Source organism: Protopterus annectens, chromosome 15.part0, assembly GCF_019279795.1.
Source record: "Protopterus annectens isolate FY-2018-M chromosome 15.part0, PAN1.0, whole genome shotgun sequence".
In the NCBI taxonomy this organism is placed as follows: domain Eukaryota; kingdom Metazoa; phylum Chordata; order Ceratodontiformes; family Protopteridae; genus Protopterus; species Protopterus annectens.
The window spans coordinates 511313631-511325758 of record NC_056749.1 but is presented as its reverse complement, the minus strand read 5'-3'; the positions used below and the strand labels follow the sequence as shown (position 1 = coordinate 511325758).

General features: G+C 36.4%; 1 protein-coding gene across 1 annotated transcript in view; it reads right to left on the bottom strand.

The window, feature by feature from the left end:
* LOC122789852 (THO complex subunit 2-like) overlaps positions 1-12128 on the bottom strand; it is a 2223396-nt gene that overhangs the window by 1264437 nt on the left and 946831 nt on the right. Inside the window, exon 8 of the mRNA XM_044057286.1 lies at positions 4403-4531. Coding sequence (XP_043913221.1) covers positions 4403-4531 — 129 coding nt within the window. The remainder of the gene's footprint in view (positions 1-4402; positions 4532-12128) is intronic.

Below are 12128 nucleotides of genomic sequence, written 5' to 3'. Positions count from 1 at the left end.
ACACAGAAGACGGTCTGAGAATCGAACGTGCAATGTCTGTGAGGCGACAACGCCACCGCAGCACCACAAGTTCCAGTCCAGTGTGGTCAAAAAATTCTAAAAATTCCAAATGAAACAGGGAGTTAATCTCCACACCCTGTGGAAATTAACAAACACGCTGACCTTTAGGAATGTGCGATCTACTCACACTTTCACCTAAAAAATAGTTGTCTACCTATAGAAATTTGTATTTAAAAAGCTGTTTATCTAATGCAGATATTTGTTCTTTCAAAGAAAGGTAGTGCCCATTTACACCTGGAACATATTCCTTCTGGAACATATTCCTTCTGGTTACTGTAAGAAAAATTGTCCAACCATTTTTGTACACTACCAGTGGAGGCAAAGTTTGTGTTGTTCAAAACTAACGGCTCTCTAGGACTGCAAGCTGTCTTAGCACTTGTGCAGGCTGGGACTGCTTCTCCCTGGAAACTTGTTATCTTCCCTTCGCAGGTTGTTGTTCTCTTTGTTAATTTGTGAAAGAACCTGGGTAAGTTGTTGTATAAGCAAAGTTAAATTACCCGGTTCTGATGAAATCTGGTGGGGGTGTCACATAAGAGGTCCTGTGAATTGGAAGCGGACATGCCCGGTCCACTAAAAAACTTCAAAAATCCAAAACCAAACAAGCAGTTACAGGAACTGGAAGAAACAAAATCCAATAATAAAAGATCAACCAGCTAAGTTAGCTAATCAACCAATCACAGGAACTTTAAAGCCACTTTTATTTAACCAAAATACAAAGTCAAGCGCTTTCGTCTGCTTACAAAGACATAATCAGAACTGTGACTTTCGACTAAAACTCATCCATGAACTAAGACACACTCTCAGAGCACTCAATCAAAAAGGACGACATCAGCACTAGTTTCTTAAAGGGCACATGCAAAATTTAGTTAGAGTCATATCCCCCAGTAAAAATACATAAATCCAGGGGACTATAATCACACCATACAAAGCTATTTTTTTTAGTTTACTAAAATTGAAATGTCATTAAGACTAGGTGAGTTGGCTGCATTGAGTCTAATTTGCCAACACATTTCCCAGTACAAGAGTTTGTTTTGCCAGTTCCCTCATTATGGTTTCACCTGCATTTGTTCCAAAATTAAGAAAACAAGCTTGTTAAACTCCAAACATATACTTGAGAGTCTGGTTAAAGCAATCTTCATGTACTGATGTTTTACACTGTACAAGTGTTGGTAAGTACATGTAGCCAGATAAACAATTCTCTGTGTGACACAGTTGTAGCTGCCACCATGCATGTTACCAACAATTTTGTTCATCAAGGGACCTTGATAATTCATGTTAATATTGGGGCACTGTGGACAATGACCACACTTTTGAGTGTTTGAAACCCCCTTGGACCTCTCAAGGAGATTTTTGATGTTTCCTTTATTTTTATATATAAAGGAAGGGTTCTCAAAAAATATTTCTTAATGGACTCATTGCACTGCGGCACATTCCAATTCTTCTCCATAATGGATTCAATCTCCTTGGTGTCCAAGATGTTGTGCAGAATATCTGTTTAACCACTATATTCTGGACCTTTTCAAATATTGGCTAGTTGTTGTAACCCTTTCTTAATTATCGGTGCATATCTACACACCCAAACCTCTTCGAAAATGTTATCTAGTTATGTTGAAGCGTAGCCTCTATCAACAAACATCAATTTTAAGGCATTAAATTGATCCAGACATTTCTCATTATCCAAAATAAGTCAGGATGCTCTAATGAACTGGCTTTTTACCACCCCTTTCTTTTGGTAAAAGGGGTGGCAACTAGTGAAGTGGAGAAATGTATTAGAATATGATAGTTTTCTGTAAATTTGTGTTGATAGTTCTCCATCTGGGCACTTAATAATCGTGATGTCTAAGTAGTTGATCCTTTCCAGATTACAGCTGTGGGAAATTTTAAAAATGAGGTACTGTTTTGTAGTTGATGGATAAATTCATCCAGTTGTTCTCCAGTACCTTTCCAGATAATTAACAAATCATCCAGAAATCTGAAGTAATCCACACACAGCTTATAAAGTGAAAGTTTAAACAAGGTTTCTAATTTCCATCTCAGGAGAACAGCATTTGCAAACTTGGGGGCACAAGCAACCCCCATAGCAACACCAGTTAACTGCCTGTAATACTCCCCTCAAAGTTGTTACTTAAAACAATTTCCATCAGTTCAATTAGAGCACAATCTGTGTTAGTCAGAGACCTGTATTTCTTCACTATTTCCTGGAACCACTCCAGTTCCACTTAATGTAGTGCAACAGTGAATAAGCTTTGCACATCACAGATAACAAACATAGTCAGTTCTCATTTTCATATTCTTTAATTTATCCAACAGGCCCCACGAGTCTCGTACTATTTGTGGATAAGGTTCAAAATTTTGTGAGAAATGTCAGATAAACCTTCAAGTTTTAAAAAATGCGTAGCTTGCAGTCATAAAATACAAAACTCAGATGCACATGCCAAGTATGTCGACTATCTGGAGGCTGGCCACTTAGATGAGCAATGGTAACTTCATGTTGCCTTTGGGCAGACAGCACTAGCAAACAGGAAAAACACATCATTAAAGGGCTTCTCCATGGCAAAAACACCCCCTTACTCATACCTCTACTTCTTTAAATGCTTCTCCTTCAAGTAAGAAATCTATAGAGAAATCCAGGGCTGAAAAGACCGCTTTTTCAGTTCCTTGTATTTCTCCTTGGCTTTGTCATGAGTCTTTTCATCCCCATGTCTGCAGCAAACAAGCGACAATTGAGATCGGATGTCTCTCTCTCTCTCCCTTGCAAGGTGCTATGGGTAAGGGAAAGAGCTTTAGCGCTGGATCCAAAATCTGACACTGGCTTAAGTCGGAACCCTAGTCGGATCCAATAACCCATCCAAATAAGGAATGGACGGAAGAAACATCAGCTCAATCATTATAAGTGCTGTTTTGAATCATAAAAAATGTGGCAAAAAAAAAAAAAAAAAAAAAAAAACAATGCCATCTGGCACCAGCCATGCACTAAAGGCCTTTTCAATAACCATGGTATAGTCTTGTTAAGGAAGACAAAAAAACTTTAATGACATTAGACACACCTGTGTACAGGAAGCTCATCAGCAACAGCAAAACCTAGGGCTGTGAATTTCCACAATGTAAAGACCTCCTGGCCAAAACTGAAAGATCATCTAAGTAAAATGTAGTGTCATTTTCCCTCCACAGTAAATACGCAGTGCATCTTTTCATTTTTTAACTGCCTGTTACTTTCGCTGTTCCATTTGCCTGTATAGACAACTGACCTTTTTCCAGTATGCTCTGCTTCACTGACCCTTTACTTAATTACTCTTTTGCTTCTGTAGATCAAACCATAGCAGCATTCCAGTAACACTTCCGACAAACTACATTTCTTTAACAGCAGCAGACAACTTTCTTCCAAGATCAAGGGCATCAAGTCCACAGAGCTTCTTGAACAAAGTAGCAGTGTGTCAGTCATTAAGCTTTAATTCCTAAAAGGTCTGCTTTATTTTGTTCTCACTCTCTCACATCTACTTTCCCAACACTGACAGAGTACACTTGGCTGGGGTGTTGAAGACAGGATCTGAGGGGAACTGCTCAATAAAATCAGTGGAAAGATAGGGTCTGGAGATGTCTACAGGAAGAAAAAAGGATCGGCAAGTAGAAAAATAATTGGAAATAAATAGCACCATTTTATTAAAAAAAAAACCTATTCACATTTCTTTGTGGCATGCTTTTGCTCAAGCTAAAAAGCATTTATCAAGATACAGTCCTGCTGTAGCAAGCTTCCACACAATGCTTATAAATGTTGAGATCTCAGGTCTGTAATATAAAGGCAATGAATGCCAAGGACGTGTGTGTGTGTAAGGGGGGGGGGGCACACAATTACTGCTAAATAAGAGAAATAACCAGAAAAGCCACTAAGCACATGACCGGACAAACCATGACCTCAGACATAACTACAATGGGACAAAAAGGGCCATCCCATTTTTACATGGGTATGGGCTTCATTTGAAAAACATTGAATAGAGAGGGATTACATTTCACAACTGCTAAGAACCTACTGATATACAATGCTTCAAACACCATGCTGTGACTAATGACTCAGAATGCTTCAAATTATATATTTTTACTTTCTTGGGATTACCTGCCTGCCTGCATACCACAATAAAAGCAACAATGTGCACAGCAATACACAGTGCAATGGAGGAGACAAACCTTTCAGTTTCCAAAATCAAAGTACATCATCACAGAGAGAGCCAACAACTCTGGCTATAATGTTCAGTCTTATCTCAGCAATGTTCCAAAAAAGGCAGGCCCAATATAACAATGCTTTCCAGTTTAAAAGCAACTCCATTCTCTCAACATTTTTACATACCTTATCATAAACAGCTCGATCACTGTGCCACCGTGTCACAGTTTCCAACATAGAGCACAAGAATCTACCATATCGACTGGCTTCATTTTCAGTGCAACTTGCCACTGTATAGATGATGTCAGAGAAGACCTAAAGAGTTAACATGTTAAAGCAAGCAGTTAATAAATGTAGCTAAAACTACTTAATGTGCTTTAAATGATTATTTATACTCAGAATCTCACTACGAAAAGCAATATTTAAACTTGACGACTTTCTTTTGTGCGTTCATTAAATGACAAGTTAGAGAATAGGGTTACAAAACAAAAAATCAGCTACAATACTGCATTCTTTCTATGCTTGGTCAAGTGAGACCAACATTCAGGACAAATCAAGTTTGTGTGGTTGAGCCTTATTGAGCGAATACAAGATAATTAACACCAGGAACAATGAATCAAACTTAAATCACCAGAAAAAAAAAAAAAAAAGATGAAAAACCCAGTCCCATTAAATTTTTTATCCATCTAAAAGGATGAAAGAAAAATATGTTAGACTCTTGCATGATAGCAAGTAAACGGAGGACATTTGCAAAATAAGATCAAGCAACACTACTTTACCAATACCATCCAAATAAAAACATCTCTAGCTAAAGAGGTGCAGTATATTCTAGACAGGACACACAAGTAAAAAAAAAAAATAGCCCAGTACTAATCTGAATAGTAAAAGGTAAAGCTGTATTGAGGAAATCCAAAAAGTAAAAAAAAAAAAAAAAAAAAATGAAAACCAAGATACTTAATGGATGAGCAAATTAATCAAATCAACCTATTCCAAAAGATTCACTAACATGATAAATATAACTGTTACAGTACTTGGAAAATAATTCTCAACAAAACAAATGCATTTTTCTACACTAAGGATATGAAATAAAACTCAGTTGCAACCTGTAACATCAGTTTCTGTTCCAGACATGACTAAAAAGTATACTAGAGCTGGTCTTTCACTTAGCACTACCCTATATCCCCTTCTCTTTGCCTATATTCTTGTATCTGTCTCTGGTAGGGAAGACCATCTCCAACCTGCAATTCCAACTTGTTTGGCCTCATCCCACCCTATTACATTTTAATCTCTAGTGATTTGCTTCCAATACATTGGTTCTTTTGCCATCTTCTTCCAATAAATACCACCCCCTCTTGCCCATTTTCTATATTCCTACTTGCGGGATTTCCTCTTGGCAAAATCTTTCTCCATTCCTGTTTGGCTTAGTTCTTAAAATACTTTCTGCAACTCTGTGAATGTAACATTCTATATGGCTATTTTAACTCAAGTATCTGCATCCAAAATCCTATTCTTCCTTACTTCTCAAACTTCCCTCACTTCATCATCCCTTTCCACTCTGATTTATAATCTTTGTGTTATGTACATCAGCCTTAACTGTGTAGCTCTAAAAGAATCCCTTCAAATCAGGTAATCCTAAATCACCTTGTTATATTGAGAGGATCAACTTATCCCAGTCAACTCTTGATCGCTCTTCCATTCTCAAATAAATTCCTTCACCTCTATTACTGGCACAACCTTCTCCTCTGGTTGGTAAAAATATACCTCACCCGAACATAAAACTAAAACATTTTTACTATCTGTATCATACTATCCATAATGAAGACTTTCCATTTTTCTGTTTTTGCCCTGTCTTTTTCTTAGTCTCTTCCCACACATCCTAAGGTGCTGTAACAGAATACCTTTTAATACACACACCTACTTCATCTTATTATGCCCCTTTATGGGTACTGCTGAAAAAATTCATGTGCGGGTGCACAGTTTACCACTACAGGCTTTGTTTCGTTCTCAATAATTTTACATCCCCAAAAGACATGAAACTTTCTGAATGTCCCACAATGCAGAAATGCCTATTACTGGATTTATCAAATAAAAAATATCTGCAAATAAAGCTAACCTTTCTTGATTTCCATGCCAGCTATATCTTTGAATTTGTATATGTCCCTTACTTTGCCAATGCTTCTAAATATAAAACAATAAAGGAAAAAAGGACAGCCCGCTCGGTCCCTCTGTTCAAACTCAGCTTGTCTTAGATATTCATACATCTTACTAAAAAAATTATAATATTCTATAATGGGGTGCAAATGTTTCCACTGCCCTACTCATAAAATCCCAACTACGAAATATTTTCTTTGCATCAAGACCTACCAATAACAACTGTATTGTTTTGCATTCTTCTTTCCTTTGGATCATCACTGTTCTGTTAATGTGTCAAATGTTTGCCTCCCTTCCAGAAAAAAAAACACATGGTTCCATTTCTTTGCTATTCTCCTAGCTAGTGTAGACAAACATTTTATAATAATGGTTTCAAAAACTGAAATGGGTCTATATGACGCTAGGTCAGAAAGGAATCTACCTTCTTTGGGTACAGAAGTCACAATATTTTCCTAAGAAGTTGATGTAGACCTCCCCGCCCTTTTCTTCCCTCCTAACTTCCAAAGGAATATAGTCTGCTCCTACAGAGTTCCTTTTTGAGTGATTATACATCACCTTTTTTATCTCATCTCTTTAACTTTCTATTTGTGCCTTTTTTTCAATTTCAACATTACTCTGCTTTATAAAAATTCATAAAATTTCTGAAATATCTCAAATACCTATATAGGGTATCTGCTTTTTTTCTTGTCATAGGCTCCTTAAGCTTGCAGACAACTGTCTCTTTCTGATGCCTAAATCACTGACTAAATGATTTTGTGCTCTGAAGGTAAAAAAAAAAAAAAAAGTTGCTTAAAAGCAAGCTTTGTAACCTTAGGCATACTATCCAAATACTCCCTTATTTTCTTGTAGCATTCTGTAGTTGCTGCTCTTCTTGTTCTGTCAGGCTCCTTATTCTGCAATATGTTAACCTTTATAAAGTCTCTCTAAATAATTCCTATCACTTATTTTCCATATCTTTCTCATCTATAGGTTTTTAAACTCCATTTTTATTATATTCCACTCACTGGCATTCCCATCTGAACAAATTTCTATCTTTCCTAATAACTCTCAAATAATTTCCATTACCCATTCCGTATCCAGCTAGTTATCAGATGTATGTCACACAAACATCTGGAAAGGTAACAGAGATGATAAAAGATGATGCATCCTAAGAACTAAGCCAAAACAGGAATGGAGAAAGGAGATTCTGTCAATAGGGATAACTGCAATTAGGGATATAGAAAATAGGGGCTGGAATTTATTGGGAAAAACTAAAAGGAACCAAGGTATTGGGAGCAAATAACTAGACAGGGAAAGATGACAGAATGGGAAGATGCTAAGAATTTATTTGGACTACAGGTTAGAGATTGCCTTCCCTATCAAGGACTAATATCAGAGAATAGGCAAAGAGAAAGAAATGGGAGGGGTGGTCCTAAATGAAAGGCCAGCACTGGTAAAGTTTTTAGTAGAATCTAGAACAGAAGCTGCCATTAAAAAAGGAATAATTAGTAGAGCATATAAAATACTGCAAAACAACTGTAAGAATCAGAGGATGTTGGAAAGGATTGGAAAGAGAGACTGGATAAGCAATTCACAAAGAAACAATGGGAGGACATATGGATGTTTCCCAAATATGCAACAAAATCTAGAACATTTAAGGATTTTTGCTTGGAAGTGTTTACATAGATATTTTTAAACCCCAAGAAGACTCCACAGAATTTTTCCTCAGGTAGATAGCAAATGTTGGCAGTGTGACAGGGAAGAAAGAGGTAATTGGGAACACATTTTCTGGGAGTGCAGTGAGTTGGCAGACTAAGGATTCTCTGCGGGATGTACTGTCCGAGATGCTGAATGAACAGATTGGTGTGACGAGATAGATGATTTTTCTGAGCTATGATAGAGAATTGGAATTACCTAGACATGGTAAGGCCTTGCTGTCCCCAATTACGGTAGCTGCCAAAAAGCAATTACTAGAAAGGGGAAATCAAAATCTAAACCAACTATATTAGAAGTAGTGAATACAGTAACAGATAAAACAACTGGAATTGAAATATTTAGAAAAAGGTAGGAGCGAACCATATAGGAAAAAATGGGAATTGTGGGAACAATACATACAGGGGAGGAATGAGGCTTAAAAGAAGGCAAGACTTAAATGAGCTATGTAATGTTTTACTGAAAATGACTGAGTAGATTAAGTGACGTATAATGTTTGCATCTGAGTGTGTGCCAGTATAGTTTGTGATGTAAAATGCTTTCAACTAGGACTGTGTCTGTGTGGTTCATTTTCATTTACATAAATGTATGACTGCTTACCATCAATAAAGATGTTGCTTGTTTAATAAAGATGTTGCCTGTTTAAAAAATGGGGCAGGAATTGAATAATTTATGTAATGTTGCTTAGGTTATATGATAATAGCAATATATGTGAAGCATAATGTTTGTTAAATTTAACTTAATACAGCTTGATTACTTCTATATAAATGTAAATGTGCCTATATCTCAAGCAATAATTCAATAAATGTGTTTAAAAAAAAAATAAATGATAGTGCATCACTGTAACTGGGAACACAGGCTGCAACATGTACTTTAGCATGGGTAGCCTTAATGTTAGACTAGGTAGTGCCTGTGTGGATGCAGCTTGAGAGTGCTCAGAAACCTCAATAAAGAAAAAGGCAGGAATTGAATAATTTATGCAATACTGCTTAGTTTATAAGACATATAGCAATATATGTGAAGTATGTTTGTTACATTAATACAGTTTGATTACTTTCATATGAATATAAATTTCCTTATGTCAAGTGATAATTCAATAAAGATGTCGGAGGAAAAAAAAAGACTGAAGAAAATAAGTTTTCCCATCCAGATAAGGGAAGCTTTCCCAAACCGACAAGCTACATCCACACAGTCACTACCTAATATAAAAACAAAAATAAGGCTACCCATGCTGAAGTAAATGCTGCAGCCTGTATTCCCCCTTACAGTGATTGATACATCATCTTTTATCTAAATTCCCCTCCCAGATATGAAGAACACCTCTCATGCTTTCAAAAGCAAAGTTTTAGCCCTATAAAAAAAGTACAGTGGTCACCTTTAAAAAACTCAACTGCGTACTGCTCTATTTAATGCGCTATAAATTCTATCCAGTCAAGCACAGTTACTGTACCTTGGGGAATACGCAAAATTCATATTCCCTACTACTAAATTCACATCTTCAATATACCAAATAATTGAATTCATCTCTCCAGAAATATACCCTCTGTTTTTTTAAACTTTTCCCTTCTTGATCCCAGATACATATTCACTATCGCAAACTAATTTGCAGTCCTCCACCCATACATAATATTCCCTACTGCAACCTGACTTCTGCAATTTTTAAACACCGTAACAGCAGCTTTTGATAGAATATAAATGGATGTCAGTGTAACCCTCCTTCCCCTTACAAACAGCTCCTTACTGCCACAAATCGACAGTCTTTTTTTCCCCATCCATCACCATTATGGCCCCTCTAGCAATTGATATTACCCTCCTTTGTCCCTGATATTTCCAACTTCTGGCTTACATATACAAATTAATGTTGGGCAATCTGATCCTTTAAGTGGTTGCTTTTTCTCATTTCCATTTGAACCCATATCATAGTTTAATACTTTTTGTTTGAATGAAAACACTCAAACAAAAAACAAAAAGAATTTCAGAACTCGACAATCTCCTTCTAAATTAGAAAGAGATGTAATTATGGCCATTCTCAACAAAAGGATTTTTCCCATCCAGATATGAGCAGTTGCCCCAAACTAACATGCTGCACCCACATAGGCACTATCCAATTCTAAAATTAAGGCTACTCATGTTGAAGTACATGTTGCAGCCTGTATTCTCACTTAACAGTGATTGATGCATTGTCTTTTGTTTTCTCTATTCCCCTCCCAGATTTGAAAAAAAAACATATCTCGTGCTTTCAAAAAACATTAACTTTTAGCTCTAAGAAAAGATACAGTGATCACCTTTAAATAAACTAAATTGTGCACTGCTCTATCTAATACACTAAAGTATTTAGACTGCTGGGAAAGCTATTACTACTAATTCATTTCACACAAATTCAAACTGTTTCACTGAACTGCTTGCCTCTGGACCTTTACATGTTGCATGCCTCACAAAAAGTTGTCTGAATCTCAAGATTCATAGCTTTTACATGTAGAGGAGCTATCTGTAGGTGCAATCAGCAATGAGGAAAAAAAAAAAAGTTTGCCAACAATTTTGCAAATGCAAGATAGAATCTTTTTTTTAAATTTCACTCAAACCTCCCTGGCCAATTTACTTCCCCTGCAGATGACTTCTCTGCCCAAGAGAGCACTTAGTACTAGGAAAACAAAAACTAATAGCTTTGCAGATGCAATAAACTTACAATTTCATGCATTTATCATTCTGTCTTATTTTTAAACCCATTTGCTTAAAAATGCCCATAATTTTGTAAGCCAAGGACATTAACCTAGGCATCTACCCCTGTAAAAATGGGAAATTACTACCTTAATTTATACCAATACAACTTTACACCACCATGCTCCACCCCAGTAGCCATGTATCAGTACACTTTTATGCCACCATGCCACACCCCAGCAGCCTAATATCACATTATATTAACTTTCATTTGCTTCTGACCAGCCCTTATTTTGTTTCAATATAAATAGTATACATTTTACAACCAACAAAGCACTTGTTTGGTTTAACATACACAGCAGGCACTGACAAACCTCTACCATCTCACATTTAAAATGCCCCTGGCTACATGTTATATAAAACTGCTTTACAATCCAACACAACTTCCACAATGAAATATTTTATACAAACATTAGTAAGAACAAAAACAATTTACTTTAGATTACTTCTCCATTCCCTTCAGTGTACGTCTAAACATTAATGACAAAACAGGTTATATGTCTTACAATCCATCCACAACTTTGACAAAGTCAACAAACTTGCATTCTTTCTGAACCACTTTTTCTCCCAAAGACATATTTCACTTTTATTCCTATATCTAGAGAGATTTATGCTTGAAGGTCACTCACTTATTCACTAATTTTCAGTTGTTGCTGGTGTCCTTTCCTGATCATCTCCTCCCAAAACCAGTCTCTGATCAAGTCTAAGGTACTCCTGATTGTTCTAGTCAACTCCTGAGTATTTTTCTCTCTCTCAAGCATTTTCCTTTGGAAAAATAAAAAGTTTCAATGGCAAGGTCTCTCCATTGGCTTTGTGGTCAAAAGAATGAGAAGCAAACTCCCGTTCTGCCTGCTGTCTCACTTTTTGTTGGATAAGCTTTTTCTTTGTTGTTTGTTTTTAAACATCCTCCAGGAAAAAAATATTCTGAAGACAGCTGGACACAGCAAGATAAAATCTCAAATCTGCCAATCAACATTCCCAGACTGCTGGAATAAAAATGCTTCTATTGTGCCAGTGTACTGCAAACAATTTTCCACAAACACATTGTCTAAAATTTTTAATACTTTTTCTTTCAGCCACAGTTTTGTCAGGAGCAATGTTTTCTAGTGGTATGACTGCATCTTTAACTAATATAGATTTTGGTGGCTTCCTCACAGCCAGGTTTGGACCATACACAATATACCATTTCAATTAAAAAAATCTTGATGTGAAATACCAGCCCACTTATATAAATCCCATAAAATTAATCATCTCTTCCTTCCAATTTTGCTGTGTGCACTGTCTTCTAACGGTTTTTAAACTACGTTTCCGACAAGCCTCATTGTTATTCAGCCTCTTCTACATTTTGACC